The following is a 17,354-nucleotide window of genomic DNA, read 5'->3' as shown; positions in this document are numbered from 1 at the left end:
ACCACGGGGTGACCCCGGGGGTAAGGGAGAACAGTGCAGCGAACCGCAGCAGGAGGTTTCGGCAGCCCTGGCGTTGCTCCGAGGTGAGGGCGTCAGAGAGTCGGACCCCGTCCACGGAGCCGTCATTCTCCTGAGTCTTCAGGAGATCCGGGAGGGGTTCGGAGTCTTCCTCTGCCCCACTGTCCGTAGCCATCAGGAGGCTGAGTTCTGAGCGCACAAAGTGTGGTTTGAGTCGGTTGGTGTGGAGGACCCGAAGGGGGTTTCGGGAGGTCCCCATGTCGATGAGGTAAGTGACGGGGCTTTTGCGCTCGACTACTTTGAAGGGCCCCGTCCACTTATCTTGCAAGGCACAGGGTTCGGTGGGGGACATCACCCACACTTGTTGACCAGGCTCGAACTCAACGGAGGAGGCATTGTGATCATACCATCTCTTCATGTCCTCCTGGCTGGCCTCGAGGTTCGCCTTGGCCATCTCTCTGAAGCGCCGGGTCTGATTGCGTAGGGCCAGGAGGTATTTGAAGACGTCTGGAGGAGTCTTTAGGGGGGCCATCTCCCAACCTTCCTTGACTAGGCTGAGGGGCCCTCGCACAGGGTGCCCGTACAGGAGTTCGAAAGGGCTAAAGCCGAGGGACTTCTGGGGGACTTCTCGGTAGGCGAAGAGGAGGCACGGGAGTAGTACATCCCACTGGCGACGGAGGGGCTCTTCCAATCCCCCAATCATCCCCTTGAGAGTGCGGTTAAAACGCTCCACTAGTCCGTTCCCTTGGGGGTGATAGGGGGTCGTGAATCTGTAGGTGACCCCGCATTGTTGCCAGAGGGACTTCATGTATTTGGAGATAAAGTTCGTGCCTCGGTCGCTGACGACTTCTCGGGGGAAGCCCACCCGGGAGAAGATCCCCATTAGGGCCCGGCCAACCACCGGAGCTCTCACGGTCCGTAGGGGCACCGCCTCGGGGTAGCGGGTGGCATGGTCCACTAGTACCAGGATGAACCTGTGTCCTTGTGCCGTGCGGGGGTCCAGAGGCCCCACAATGTCTATTCCTACCCTTTCGAACGGGGTGGTGACCACAGGGAAGGGTTGCAGAGGGGCTTTCAGCTTCCGACCACTCTTCCCGCTGGCTTGGCATGTGGGGCAGGACCGGCAGTGGTTCAGGACGTCGTTCCTCATTTTCGGCCAGAAAAAGTGGGTCACTAGGCGACTGTAAGTTTTGTCCTGGCCCAGGTGTCCAGCCAGGGGGACATCGTGGGCCAGGTTGAGTAGGAAGTCTCTGAAGCGGAGAGGTACCACCAGCACTCGACCGGCCCCTAGCTCTGCGATTCTTTGTTCGCTGTATAGCAGGTCGTTATCCCAGTAGACCCAGTGAGATCCGGTGGGGTCCCCTGCGTTCTGGGCGCTGGCTTGTTGGCGGAGTCCCTCGAGGGAGGGGCAGGTCTTTTGTTCCTGGCGGAACTGTTCTTGGGTGGGCCCCCCTTCTTGATGCCACTGAGCCAGGCCGGGAAAGTCCTGGGGTTGTGCGTCCCCTTCGGTCGTTGGCTCTGGGGGGCTGGCCTCGTCGTTGTCTTCTACTGGGGCGACCGGGGGCGGAGGTGCTGGCCATTCCGGTTCTTCTGATCGGGGGACGGCATGGGCGGCCATGGACCGGGTGGTTATGCAGGCCCAGTCCGGGAGGCCCAGCATCCCCAGGTGCTCTCTTCTCTCGACGGTGGCCCACGGGGAACTTTCGAGGTCATTCCCCAGGAGGCAGTCCACGGGGGCATCGTCCCGGACCGTCACCTTCAACAGGCCGGAGACCCCTCCCCATTCGAATGGGACGCAGGCCATTTGACACATACTTTCAGAATTGTCGGCTGAGCGGACGGGGCAGAGAATGTTCGGCAGGATCTGCTCGGGCTTCACCAGGTGACAGCGGACGGCCGTCACACTGGCGCCTGTGTCACGCAAGGCCTCGGCCCGACGCCCATTAATGGTCACCCACTGACCGTATTTCCTGGTGTTAGCGGGTAGGGGAGCCCGCGGGACCATGTCTCTTCCCCCTAGGCACGCCAGGACCATGGCGGCCGGTTCCCACTCTTGCTGGGCCGGCTCATACTCTTCCTGTTCCTCTGATAGTCGCTCTTCCCCCAGGGCGGCGGCAGCTACCTGGCGGGGCTTGGGTGTTTGGTTCTGCGGGCAGCTCGGGTCATTGGCGTAGTGGCCGACTCGCTGGCATCGGTGGCACGTGATGTTGGCTCGGAACCCCGGGCGCATCGGGGGGTTGCCCCGGCCGGCCGGAGGCGGGGTGCTGGCCACGGGGGTTGCCGGCAAGGTTTCTCTCCCTCGCCCCTGGCCTCCTCCTCCTCGAGGACGGTGCTGGCCTTGGTTGCTTCGGTTCTGCTCGTGTGGCCCTCTCCGGCCCACTCGGGTGCTTTCCCATCGGTCAGCTTCGGCGGCGAGCTGCCGGGGGTCAGTCAGCTTGCTGTCGAGGAGGTGCTGCCTGAGCTCGACGAAACAGTTGTTCGACAGGTGCTCCCATACCATAAGGTTAAAGAGTTGCTCGTAGGTCGTGACATGGCTCCCCTTGATCCAACCCTCGAAGGCACGGCTGAAATAGTTAACGTACTCCACCCAAGTTGTACCCGGGATCCGGGTGCAATCTCTGAACCTCTGGCGGTACATCTCGGGTGTGAGGCCGTAGCGGGTGAGGAGGGCAGCCTTCATGTGGTCGTAGGACGACATTTGGTGATCTGGGAGCTGTAGCAGGGCATCGCGACCTTCGTTGACGAACCTCCCCCATAGTCCGGCTCCCCAATCACTCCGGTCGATCCGGTGGGAGGTCATGGCGATCTCGTAGGCTTTGAACCACTGTTGTATGTCGTCTTCTCGGACATACTCGCGGACAACATCCTTGGGGATGTGTACTTTTTTCTCGGTTGGCCCCGGGGTGTGCGGTCTCTCAGGCACCCCCGATTCTTTATTCTGTTTCCGAAGTTCTATTTCCGCCAGTTTGCGCTCGTGTTCGAGTGTTATTCTTTTTTCCTCAAGCTCTCTCTGTCTCTGCTTTTCTTCACGCTCCTCTCTGAGCCGCAGATGCTCTAGATTTAGTTTCTGCTCGGCTAACTTGAGTTCACCGTCCATCTTGAGCCGTGCCATTTCCAACTCGTGTAATCTGGTTTTTTCCCTTTCCTGGATCTCCTCCTGTGAGAGGCCCGTTCCCCGCTCCTCGGGAGCCGTGGCGTTCCCCTCTGGTGCGACACTGTTTCGGTCGGAGGGCCCGGCGATCCCAGTTTCTGTCCACGACTCAAGGGCGTGCTTCAAATCATCTTTGGTACTCAGGCCGGTGGTAGCAATGCCTAGTTCCATGCAGAATTGTTTCAGTTCGCGGTGGCTGTATTCTTCTAACTTATCCATTTTGAATTTTTCAGTGGAACCACTATCTTTGGCCGACATCGTGGTTTTGTCGTGGGGTAAGCTACTCTCTGTACGATTACGCGTTGATTCGGATCGCGCCGCTGGCCACCAATGTTAGACGGACCGGGAGGGTCGGCCGAGGTCAGGGGGAGAGGTCTCCGGGGAGAGCCGTCTCCAGCGATCGTACAGACAAGTGACTTCCCCCCCACAGACAGACACCACACAAGGATAAGATTTAGTGTTCTTTATATGCACTTCTTAAGGTACGATGAAATAGTACAAGGAGGTCTGGACTCAGGGGTCCCCTCGATTTAGGTCTCTTAGGATAGGGAAGGGGAAGCGGGACAGTCTGTTTACCAGTCAGGTAGTTCGGATGAGATGATGGTTAGCCCACAATCCTCGAGCTTGGTGGTGTAGCTGGTACGGGCCGCGGCAGCGCCAGCAGGTCCCGGTAGAGATGGTCGATACACGGTCCGCGGCAGCGCCAGCAGGTCCCAGTGAAGATGGTCGAGGTACGGTCTGCGGCAGCGCCAGCAGGTCCCGGTGAAGATGGTCGAGGTACGGTCCGCGGCAGCGCCAGCAGGTCCCGGTGAAGATGGTCGTTACAACGGGCCGCGGCAGCGCCAGCAGGTCCCGACGAGGATGGATGTTGCAGAAGGCCGCGGCAGCGCCAGCAGGCAGGACGATAGTTCATAAGATAGGGCTACGGCAGCGCCAGTAGTCCGTCCAGGCTGAGTTCTCTCGGTGTCTCTCGACTCCAGGATACAACTACCATCCTGCTCCGGAGCTGCTCCAGTTATAGGGCAGGCACTCTTTGATGTCCGGGTCCTCGCACTTGGAGGTCGGAGGGTCCAGGATGAAGGTGTCCAGACACCCAGCAGGGGGTGGAGCCAGCGCCTGGGGGAGCTGGGGGTGATCGGCACCTGGCGGGGGAAGAGCTCTTGACGCTTCGTTCTCCCATTGACCTGCCAAGTGGTCCGCTCACCTCCTGGGTGGATGGTGGTGCCGGGATGTCGGGGCCGGCCAGGCCCAGGGTTAGGGTCGGGGGGAGGCCACGCGACCTCGTGGTGCAGGGCCCAAGATGGTGGCTTGACCCGGCCGGGGAAGCCGGTGGGGCTGGGCCCCGTGATGCATGGAGGTCCGAGGGCAGAAGTTCCGTCGGGAGACGGGGTGCAGGTGCTTTTCGTGGGTCACGCCTGGCGGCCCGGAGCTTGGGCCCTATCGTGCGGGGAGGGAGCAAGCCCTTCGTGTGGCCTGTCCAACAAAGGGTCACTGCACTTTTCCCTTTATTGACTTCAGTTACGCCTTTGATACTGTTAACAGGCCGAAACTATTGTCTTTCCTTGCCACCATGGGCGCTGACCCAGGTATTTTAATTTTCTTGCAGCACTTGCACAGGGATTTAAACCCCAAGGTCCTCTACAATACAAAGGGTGATTGGATTTAGAGCAAGATGTTCAAAGCTTTTTTGAGGTCGCTAACAGCCTGATTTGAAGAATTGTGCTGTTTGTGACTGGTGAAAAGTATATTTTTATGTACACATGCCCACTTTGCGATTCGGTAACTGAGTACTCAATCGCAAATTGGGTTTGCGATTCGGTATTAGGAAGGGGCTTGTTTAGGGTGTCTCTTCCTAATAGTGACTCTCAGTGGTATGTGTGAACGTTTTGCATCTGAAATGCGGTCGCAAAACATTCGCATTTTTCCACCAACTCCGAGCTGGTGGTAATCCATTCGCAAATGGGAAGAGGTCCACAAGGGACCCCTTCCCCTTTGTGAATGTTGGTGGAAAAAAACTTTAAGAGCAGAAAGTGGTCCCACGGATCACTGCCTACTCTTAAAAAATCAAAAGTAAACTTTACATTTTTCTTTTTGAAACATATCGGGTTTTCCTCTAAGAAAAACGGGCTGCATTTCTGCAAAACAAATGCTTTATTAAAAGCAATCACAAACATGATGGCCTTCTGACACCAGCAGGCCACCATCCCTGTGATTTTTGTGAGTCCCATTGAGTCACAAACCAAGACCTACCTCATGAATATTAATGAGGTAAGTCGATTTGCGACCCACTGGGAATCGCTAATTGTGCTAAACACACATTTGTACATCGCTATTGTGATTACCAGATAGCGAATCACAACAATTCGCTATTAGGTAATCGCAAACCCAAAGCTACATACATATTAATGAATCTATATCATTTATTAACAACAGAGTAAAAGTGTGTTGAACATAGTGGTAATCTTTTAATACCAATCCTATTTTACTGGTCAGCACAGCTAATGACCTAAACGAATTGCTTGATGGCTTTGTAATGTAATTGGATGATAGGGATCCTAGCACTTTAGTATTTTACTTAGACTTTTATTATGGTCACCTGCTCAAAATCTGTCAAATCAAGACATTTCTCCATAAAAGAGCAGGTTAAGGCCTTCTCTTATTTAGGTGTGTTTTTTTAATGACAAATCCTAATGGAAGGAAGCTTATAAGATTAAAACAAAAATCTTTCATACAGTCCTTCTCAAGCTTATTTAATTTTGCACTTAAATTGAGTAAGAAAAACATCACACACATGTTCACCTTGTATCAATCTCAATGTATATCTGTTGCTTGTTATGGTGCGGGTGTTTGAAGATGTATTAACACTGGCCCCCTACAAATTAAAGATAATACATTTTGCCTGTGATTCCCTGCGGCACCCAACAGGCTCCCCCCAGATGCCTAGACCACCTCCATTAGGAACCCAGATGCCTGGCGTACCCAGGGGTAAAGATATATCACGATACCGCTGACCTCTTGGACGACAACATGGGTAGAGTGATCCGATCCCTCCGTTCCTCCATGGAGTTTTGGAAGACGCTGCCGCTGTCAGTGGCAGGCAGGGTGGCCCTCCTGAAAATGGTGGCGCTACTGCTATACTATTTTAATATAAGAAGAAGTGGGAAACCCAATTTACCCTTGGAGGCTTGGGTGATCAAAGTATTAATGAGTAAATGTGCCTACAAGGGATTTACTAAATTATACATTAATAGGCATTCAATCTACAAACAATGGTGGCAAGCTCTATCCAGTAGCTCACATTCCAATTAATTAGAAATCAAATTGACTTATTTCAATTAGAATACATCTATTAACAAACAGTCTTACACAGGTGTATATATTTCAGCAAAGTGAATTTATATTAAGAAAATATTTCAAAGGGTACAAAAACTAGTATACAGATTCACATAAAGCAACACAACGCAACTGGGGATTTCCAAATATTTCGATATTACAAACACCTCATTGTTGCTTATTGTGAACGCCTCTTTCAAATAATAACAAGAAAATGTAACTGATTAAACAGAAAACATATCCATAAGTCAGATAATTCTGAGCAAAACTAGGTGGGATTGTCGACGTTTCGGTCTATGTGGCATAAACATCAGCTAGACCATCTTCAGGACGTTGGAATCATGTGTAGAATGACCTTTAGGAATTTGCTCGGTTTCCCTGTTTTTTTGTGTTGGGTTACTGGTCAGAGTCGGAGATTCAAGGACCAAGTATTCCTAAATCTAATAACAGGCAACTCAAAATGAGGCCCAAAGACTTTTTGCTATTAATAGTTCACCATAAGGGTTTTCTATACTTGGTGTTTTAGATAAGCTAACGTGGCATGGGGAATGCAGTTTACAAAAAAGTTATTTCTATACAGTCAAATGAGAATTTTCTTGTCATCTGCCAAAATATCACAGTCAAGATAATATGTTTGTGACTACAAACACGTATGGAGTTCAAGCTGTACCTGTTATAAGCCACCTACCTGGATCCCAGATGATTCCACTGGGACGGCAACGCTAGTTCCCGAATCCTCCCCAGACTTGCCATCGGTTTACAGGAGGAGACACTGCGTGTAGAGTCAAAGATACTGTGGCTCGTCTACTCAACAGCAACACTGCAGCAGGCATTCACATCAGTCTTATGAATGGTACAGGCAGATAAAGTACCTATAAGAAAACAAATAATAAGGCTTTAGTCTAGTATTAACTCTATCTCTTTAGGTATCACCTCACAAAAGCTTTTCAAATCTCAACCAAGCTTTAGTTTTGTTGTTGTTTTGTTTTTATTTAGATTGTCCATAGAGGGCCCTTCATCAAAGTTCTCGAAACTGTAGTGACTATGATTTCAGCATCAAACCCACAAGCAAATTTAGATGGAGTTAGCTTCATCCAAGTGCTCTTTGGCAGAGCCCTGCCAACAGTATGTACAAGTTGAACAAAAACACTGGTTACCTTTGTTTGTAGCACAATGTTGAGACTGAGCACAGCATGTGGTAAAATGAAGTCTGTTAATGCATCTCTCCTTTTCTTTTTGTTCTTTTTTCCATCCAGGTTGCGAGACGTTCTTTGCGGTGAGGTCGAAGCAGGAGGATCAAGGAAGCTGGCAAGACAGAGTCCTAGAAGCCAGGAAACAGGTAAGTGGCAGGCAAACAAGATAGGCGAAGGGGAGGAGTGTGGACGGTATTTAAATAAGACTGCTTTAGAATGTTCATAAACGTCACATTCTAATTGCTTGTAACAAGGAACGGGAGCAGATAATTATCTTGATGAGGCAGACTTCTGGAAGATGCTTTATAATGTTCACAAAGGTTGATTTCAAATTGCTTATAGCAAGGAACATGTGCAGATGATTAATTTGATGAGGCTGTCTTCTAGAAGGTGTTTTAGAATGTTCACATAGGTTGCGTTCTAATTGCTTATAGCAACGAACAGGTACAGATGATTAATTTGATGAGACTGCCTTCTAGAAGGTGTTTTAGAATGTTCACAAAGGTCGTATTCTAATTGCTTATAGTAAGGAACAGTAGCAGGGAATTAATTTGATGGGGGCTGTCTTCCGGAAGGTGCACATTGTGGTCATCTATGCCGGTTGCTTGATGCTTATTCTGGTGGATTTTCTGGATGTTTCCATGGTGCCTGAAACCTGACCTTGCATACGCATGATAAAACATTGGTAAAAGCTATTAAGCCTTTTCAAACAAACTGAAGAGCAACAGCTGCAGCTAGCTATTACCAACAGCATATAATATGTTCAAAAGTCAGGGTACAAGATGTTTGTTTATTCATAAGTGTTGGGAGGAATGGTATAAGTAATGCCGGAATATTGTTATAGTCCAGAGAGGTGAGCTGTGGCAGGAATCCTGACAACACCATTCCATATAATAACAATATCATCTAGAAACATAGCCAAACTATCACATTGTTCTCAAATCTCTGATTGGCTTCCCTAGATGTTTTCTCATCAAATAATAGACACATAGTAAATTTGCCTGAGAGAAGGGAAACTCATAGCACAATGATGTGCCCCTGAGGTGTTTCAACAAGTCTCCTTTATTTTTTTAATGTATTCATTTAAGGAATCATTAATGCTGAGAGTTAAATCGGCAACATCGATCAACATGTTGTTATGAACAAGTGCAAGGAAAGTGGCTGACGAAGTATTTAGAAACTGTCTCATTTCAAATAAACAATATTTATGTCTGATGCATGCCTGTAGAGAGTTTAGATTAATTGTTACCAGGATCACATCTCATACAAATGGATATCATAAATACATTTTAAAGTTTGTCAGTGTCCTTAATATATGGAGGAAGGGTTTTACGAGTGCAATGAAAATATAAATAAATTCAGACAAGCATTCGGTTAAGGAGCAAATACCTGAAATAATATATTGAACAAGAATGATATTAGGGTAGTTTTCACATAGAAGACGTTCAAATAGCAAAATTCATCATCATCAAGGATACCCAGATCGAAGCATTTTGTGGTAATTAAAATTCCTTGTGTGTATAAATTAATTCTGATTGTGAAGTTCTAACAAGATTGTTTATCATTTCAATGCCTTTTCCTCCTCTTGGTCATGTCAGTTTAGTTTAGGAACACCACTCCTTCCCCTTTCTAATGGCCTTATAATAATGCTCTTGCTTTCTGTCTAGCATTTATTAATACTCATCTCTCTTTGACTCATATTTATCTTAGAGTTTTGGAATCTAAAGCACTTAAGAAACATTTTTGGAAGACATCAATATTATTTTCATTTGGAAGTTTCAATTTGAAAGTAGACTTTAATTTCAAACCGCTATCTAATGAATGTGAATAATGTATGTTCACTTCACTAGCAAGATCTAGACCTGAAGATACTATCACTAGGTTCTTCAATGTATAAAAGTATGAATTTATCTACTAATTCTTGATTACTGTATGTGGTATCTTCTAAGGAGGAGGATATGTGTTACATTTGTGCTGTGTAATATAAAGTTATTTTTAATTTCAAAAGTCTGAGGAATCAAATAAATCAACTATTCAAAACGTTGTACTGCTGTTTCAGCAAGAGACAGTCACTTCCTATGATTTGACTCTTTTGTGATTATTTCTTAAACAAAATTATAGGACTGCAAATTCCAAATGGTGAATTGAAAGTTGCTGTTGCTGCAATGCAGTGATGTTGGAAATTTTAAAGATTTACAACTGAAATAAGAGTGGAGCATTGTTGTGGCATAAGGGGACTTGAAGTTGACTGTCATTACTTGTCCCAAAGCTATAGTTATCCAATTCTGAAAGAGCTGGATTTGACTGAACTGTTTTGGTGACTTCCTAGGACAGATAGGATTAGCATAATCTAGTGATCTTTAATTTAAATTGATGTACATTCATTTTATAATAAAATAATGCATATAATAATGCATGAACCAAAATCAATGGGTTAGTAAAGAGATATACAATATTAAAAAATAAATGGAACTACAACACATGAAAAGGATACTATCTTCTCTTCTTAATAAGTTGGTCTGCCAACATGATTCCACCAATTCCAACCCAAAATACTCTCTCAACATAAAAGATAAAAAAAACTGAAATAAATTCAAACACGACAGCCCACTGAGAAGCTGGAAAACTAATAACCATGAAGAGAAGGGGCAGCCTGGCTAAAAGAATGTGTCAACATGTGGAAGTATTTGTTGAAAAATTCAAGTTGAATTCTTTCCTTTATACGACCGGGGAAAGGCACTATTGCAAGAACAGGCAGATGAACAGTCCATGGCTTAGAACCAAAAGAAGAAAAGACTTGACTATGTGTGCTAGCATTAAAATTTTAAGAGATGTCCAAGATAGGCGCCTAGACTCTACACAACTAACAACAACCACCAGATGCATTTAGTTTTTTACATATACAGATCAGTCTGCATAGTACCTAGAGTATCTTGGTGATTGTGCAAGGAATATGGAGATCAGCTAGAAGGGATTTGGCACCATCCATATGGAGAAACTTTAAATTTGCCTGCAATGTGAGGCTTGTTAGAGCAGACACAGTGTGTTGCTCAATTTCTCAGCTTGAGATAAATATGGCTGCCTGGGCCCTTTCAAAATATGTTCTTGGAAGGTTAAAATAGAATCCAATATTACCCAAAGGGACTAAGTGCCTGAAATCAGAATAGGAGAGATTCTATTTAGAGATAGTTTGGGCAATCAGGTTTCTACTACAACTGTTTTGGAAGGAGAAGAACAAAGAGTAAATTTGGACTCTAAATGTTTGTCGAAACGGGAAGAAGTCATCCAGCTCTCTGTGCTGAGTGTAACAGAAACACAAGATATTAGAAGAAGAAAGACTTTGAAATAAGACTGTATTTTGTCAGTATACTGGTGAATGGAGATGCTGTTTCCATCCAGCAAATCTCTCTACAACCCTGTGTTGATGTGGAACACAGAAGAGGAATGAATTGCACACTTTCACACACAGCACACGTATGAGACAAGATTTAGAGGATCCAAGTTTTGCATGCTTCTTTCAATCAGAAAGTGTGGAGCAGATTCATTCCAGAACCTCATCTCACTTTCCATCCAAATGGGCAAGATGGGAGATAAACACATGTGGCCGGCCATATACAGCAACACATGTATCAAGACAAGTATTGAGGCACTTAACCCTCTACATGGCCCACACTACCCAACCAGCTGCCATCCAAAATACTTAGAACAACATCAACAATCAGTAAGACTAATATCTCAGTGTTGCACAGAAAGTGACATTTTAAATGTATGGGTTCAGAACAGCACAATGAGTCTAAAGCGCATGAAGCTGAAAAGAAAGATGTTTCTGAATTTTGTTCATTGAACTTTATCTGATTTATTGTTGCTATGTGGAAGTAAACTAGGCATGAGCTATCTAACCTCCAAGTCTGAGAAAACAGACTTCATAAGTCCAGGACTCTGTGGTTTAAAAAAGCAATTCATGTTTTTTGTTTATAAACATAATTTCTATTTTACTGTGTGTAAGGATATGAGCTGGGGAGGGAACCTTCCTCATTAATAAATAAACCCCACATTGCAATATTCTACATTTTCCCAAAGTCCACAAGAATAAAATAACTCCATTCGCTGATCTATTGTGTGTGGCATAAACTCTAATGTAGAACCAATTTCAAAATTTCCTGAATTTTTCATCTTTAACATGCCCTGCACGTGCCTCCTTTAATTAGAATATGCCCTCTTTAATTACAGACAACATGGATCTCAAAGGACATACATTTGACACTTGAAGCTGTAACTGGATCTTGACAAAGAGGTGCTACATGCAAGCATCCCTCAGGCTGCCACACCTCAAAGAGAGGATGAAATGTTTTTTTACCCTTTTTATATTTCTTTGTTGGTTTTGAGCATATCAACTGTTCTGTTACAATCACTATACACTTGCATTTGTGTGATTTTTTACAACTGTATTATGGATTAAGAATCAAATGATAAGCATATTTAGAGAGGGGGAAACGTTAAGCACCACAAAATGGCACCATGATTTGGCAATTAGACTTATTACTTATTGTACGCTGGATTGAGCTAGCACTGACCAAGAACATTTTTAGATCAATTTTCAGATCATTTGTACCTTCACATCAAGGGATATTAATTGGAGAGCTGTTTGCTTCATTATGACAAATCTATTCACCTGCAGATTCAAAAGAACACATATCTTACATGACCAGCTCGTTTAAACATTATATTAAATGTGGAAGAAAATACACCAGTGATGTGTTTCTATTATCGCCCTATATAGAGGGAGTGCTCGAAAGATAAATTAACAAGATCACATCTCAGGTAAATCTATTAGTTTGACACCAATTATATAACTGTCTTGGATTTAGTTACCTTCCCAGAAGACAATCTCCTGGGTATCCAGATACACACAAACCCAAACAACCACACCTCCATGCTGTCTTTCGTCAGCTTCAACCAAAACAACTACATGAGCACATACCTTATGGGAAATATATGTACATTTGTGGGCAAAAACTTCTCCAAGGCTAAAAATGATTTCTTAAAAAAGGTATTGATGTGACAAACAAGCTTAGCCAATGGGGTTACCCCAAAAACGTTCTGTTACAGGCTACAACGTGGGGCCTAAATAAGAATGTAGGGTTTACATGAAAACACATTAAAGAAAAGCTATATAGTGCCACACATGTGACTGTTTACAACCTACTCTCTGACAAAGTTAAAAGGATCACACAAAAACACCAGACGATCCTGCATGTTGGCAAAACAAAAATTAGTACCTTTCCCAATGTTTGCATTTAAAAAAGCCACATTCAGATATAGAGGAATGTCTGGTTTACTCAGACTTTGCTAAATACTATTTCAATAAATCTCCTTGGCCACAAACTCTGTGGGTCCTACCTCCAGTAGCAGTGCATTTCTCAAGTAGCCATGGTGAAATGTCTCAAAATATCACCTAAGCAATACCCAGATGGAAATTCTTCCTTCTGTAGGACCAACACACTCAAAAAGAGAATGCCACCCAGTTCATATTCTCATGGTATTGCCTTAATAATTCATTATAAAATATTTCAATCCCTTTTTAATAATTCACTTTAATTCTCAAAAGTTCAAAACTTCCTCCAATCTCAAGATGTGTCCTTTATGCATTTCGGGTATGTAACCCAGTACAGCAGAATAATCACAAATATTTTCTCTAAACACAAGCAAAACAGTAATCATAAGAATAAACTAGAAACAATTTGAATCAGATCATTAGAAGCAAAGGTTCAGTTTATTCCTCTTTCAGGTTATAATATTTAGTAATAATTTCACCAATGAAGCATTCAAAACAATTGAGACCATCCATCAAATATATTCATGGGCAGATTTATCAAACTTTCATACGCTCCGTGAATGGGAAAGGGCAGGAATGAGTCTTATTTAACATTATAAAGCACATTCCTGTCCTTTCTTCATGTTGGTGTCCAAACTGCTGCCTAGCGCTAACGCAGGCACCCTTGCGCCCTGGTGCAAGGGTGCCTGTGTTGCGGACAGGATTGACTTTTGTGCAGGACAGGGCACATTGTTATGCCTCACCTAGGGAGGCATAGCATTTTGAAGCATTCCTTGGTCTAAGAACTAAGAAGGAAGAGGGGGGGGGGGGTCCAAGGGACGTTTATAGACCAGCGAGGGCTGATTTCCCAAACATTAATGCAAAACACAGAGAATCCTCGGGTTTCATGACACACTAACCACAATACTACAGTTCCCATGAACTACTACGGGAATGATGCTGTACATCTCAATTCCGCAGAGATATCTATAGACACCTAACGTGGAACTACATTTCCCAAGAGGAACTGATGTCTGGAGAAGCGTCACACATACATGCTTACGTCTGGTAAAGTCTATTTATTTTCTGCCATAATGCCAGTAGGTTACCAACAGTCCCAGCTCTTTGACCGCCTGGGGTACCAACGGACAGGTATGCCACACATTACCTTTGTTATTACAAATTTTGGCTATGCATGCTAGGCGATCATGCTGGTTTAGATGTTATCTAGCCACTTTGGCGAAGTGCTAGCTAACTTTCGGCTTACTTTCGGTGCTTACTGTGTTGACTGATTCTAGCCGCCACAGCGGCCTGATAGTATTTTTCAGTTGTTTTCCTAAGTTTCATATTATTGGTTACAGCGTTAGATGACCGAGCTGCCCAATATTCAAGTTAGCGGCTGCAGCGATATTTAAGCTAGAGGCTGCAGCAACGCTCTATTTTGCTTTCAATGATGAGATCGGGCAGAACGTGGGTAACTCGGAGTACTATAGAAACCATGCATGACGCAGTCAGTGGTCGCGTTTGTTATGCTCTTACAATGGAGTTGTTGTGTCTTCATAGTGCCCATTTGAGAGCATCAGATAAACTAACGGCACACTGCTGTACACTTAGATACTTATTTTTTTTAAACGGGGCCTCAAATCAGCCTATTAGCCATATTGTCTGTTTAACATGAATGTGATCATATGCACCAATCTGTGCACATATGGGTATAAGCTTTCCCACTCATGACAGTTTTAACTTTCATATACGTCGCACCGGACAGCATGGCTTACTACACGTGGTATAGATACCTACATTTTTCTTTATGTTAACGGAAGCTGACTAACGGCTGCCAGTAAAGCCATCATTTACCAATATCGTACAGGCGTTCTGTCCCTCTCTTTGAGCAATTTCTCATAAACGCTAAGAATTGTCTTGTTGGGGGGTGACTACATTCTCTATACATATTACAACATATGTAAGTCGAATTACTGTTTTTTAGTTGTCCTGGTGAATACTGAGAATACACTATCCTTTTAAATGCAATGCATGTTTGAGGTAGTGTCGGACTGAATTTTGTCAATTTGGTCCGATACATACTAAACAAATATCCTTCTTTCAGAGCAGTGCCTCTTCCCTGAGCTATTTCCAGGTTGGGGTGAGGCCTCTTATCCGCAACCAAACAGGTAAGATAAACTTTTCTGCAGTTCTTTATCTTCAACTGAACTTTGATGGCAGACCTGTGATGAGGACACGTCTCACATTACTTTGGTCACCTACTTCTTTGTTGACCTTGTATATATTGGGACATCTGCATTTGATTTTTCTTGTCATTTTGATCTTCCCATAGGTAAAACCAGTAAATCGTGGTCATCAAACGTGGGATTACTGGTTTGGTATCCATTTTTTACCTTTATTACCATTTACACGTATTACTTTTTCACTTCTCACACTCAACGCAGTAGCACTTTGTCTGTAGGTCCTGAAGAAGGCCATGACACCTCTATGGGTCATATAGGCCGAAACATGTTGACCTGGTTCATCTGTCACAAGCAGTAGCTAATATTTTTACACTGCAGTTGCACTGTTTTTAATCCTGACACTAGGAATGAACCAAGAAAGTTTTTCTCACTCCTAGTAGTTAGTTTTAACATCACTTACCTCACATTCTGAGTTTCTTTTCTCTTGCACTACGCTTTCTACCCAACCAATTTTAAGCTCCTCATCTGCAGGATTTAGTATATCCTCCGTAGAGTAGAAATCTTAAAACATCCCTGAGTTCCTCCCTCACAGTGAGGGATTGTAGCCCTCGGCGGAGCTAGGATTCTCCGCCAAGAGGAGAATCCCAGATGATGAAGCATGCCACCTTGGTGGGTGATGGCATTTTGTCCTAATTAAAGGACCTCCCTGCTAGCGACTTGGTTATCTCTCCTCCTGTTCCTCCTTATGCTGTCTCTAGCATGCTAGATCCGAGGATTCACTGTGTTTTGCATTCTTAGGTCTACCAGTAATGGTAAATCTAGGAAAGCGGCAAAATCCATGGGTGGATGCATGGCAACACCTATGCTTTACCAATTGAATTCCTCCTTGGGGCAGAGTAACGCAACGCAGTGATTTGTGCTGAGATGTGTTACTCTAGATTTATCAAGCCACACTGGGCCATGCAAGGTGGTCTTGCGTGGCTTGATAAATCTGACTTAGCAGTTGCATTACCCTTTTGCCCCATTGCATAGCGCAGTGGCGATGCACCTGAAAAATAAATCTACCCCTCAATGTTTGCTGTTGCCCCTGAATACTTATACACAGTGTAATTGTGCTAGAGTTTGTTTCTTTTTTGCTACCCTTATACATCAGTTTTGTTTTTCCATATTTCGTTTTTGTTTATTCCATCTCTGTGGTGTGAATGTTTTCTCAATTCTCTTTCAGTTATGTCTAGTATCTCAGAAAACGTATTAAAGCCAAACATCTTAAATCCACTACTTTATTAAACAGATGTTGTGTTTCCAGATTTTCAATCCAAAATAGCTTTCTTTTTAATAAAACCCTTTTCATATTTCCTCCTTGTGAATTTGGTTTTTAAAAACCCCAAATCTAAAACTTGTAATAGATTGTATTGTCTTTGAAAATGACTATCCACAAGAGAATTCAGATTCTTCAGTCACATGTTAGAGCATTGTTCATTCTTCAGTAATTTCACTAAATGAGTTCATCACAATATAAAATATTCCACATAGATATTTAATCACGTGTATACAGCTTTTGGTTTGACACACAGCATTATAATTAAGTCTCTTTTTTCTACCTGTCTGAGGATGGTACACAGTGTGCAATTAACACAGTTCAAGCAGGGCCGCAATCCCATTTCCGCTATCAGGATTGCTGTTTGTCTGGTTTTTAGCTTTTGATGTGACCTTATCAGATAAGTTCATAAATTATTTCCACTTATAGGCTGCAAGTCTGTGCATTCTTTGAATATTTGTTTCAGTTCTGCAGCATGTTCTACTAACTTCCAGTTTTTTAAAAACCAAATTGTGTATTCTGGATAATTGTTCAATATATTTGATCACATATGATCATTCTCTCTGATTATTCCTTCTAATTGTATCTCAGCAGTAATTTATGCTGTATTAAATTAAATTAATTTTCACATTTGGTAAATGTTTCAGATTGATATCTTCTCTATTTGGGTATATCAATCAATACTGCTTTTTCAACTTTCAACTCATTATCCTCCTAAAATTATTATTTACAATTTAATCATTTGACTATAAAGAATTTACTCTTGAATGTTGAATAGTGACAACTAGTCACCATTAGTATCATGTTCCCAAATTCAGGTTTTGTATAAATGTTCATCTTC

The 17,354-nt window shown here is 44.1% G+C and overlaps 1 protein-coding gene across 1 annotated transcript in view; it reads left to right on the top strand.

Annotated features, from left to right (window-relative positions):
- Positions 1-17,354, top strand: part of LOC146789673 (homeobox protein E30-like) — a 586,669-nt gene that overhangs the window by 402,366 nt on the left and 166,949 nt on the right. The window contains exon 2 of the mRNA XM_085631985.1: positions 7,759-7,841. Within this exon, the coding sequence (XP_085488111.1) occupies positions 7,759-7,841 (83 nt within the window). The remainder of the gene's footprint in view (positions 1-7,758; positions 7,842-17,354) is intronic.

This window comes from Triturus cristatus, chromosome 10 (genome assembly GCF_964204655.1).
Source record: "Triturus cristatus chromosome 10, aTriCri1.1, whole genome shotgun sequence".
Classification (NCBI taxonomy): domain Eukaryota; kingdom Metazoa; phylum Chordata; class Amphibia; order Caudata; family Salamandridae; genus Triturus; species Triturus cristatus.
Note: the sequence above shows the minus strand (reverse complement) of the source record. Positions and strands in the feature narration are given on the sequence as shown.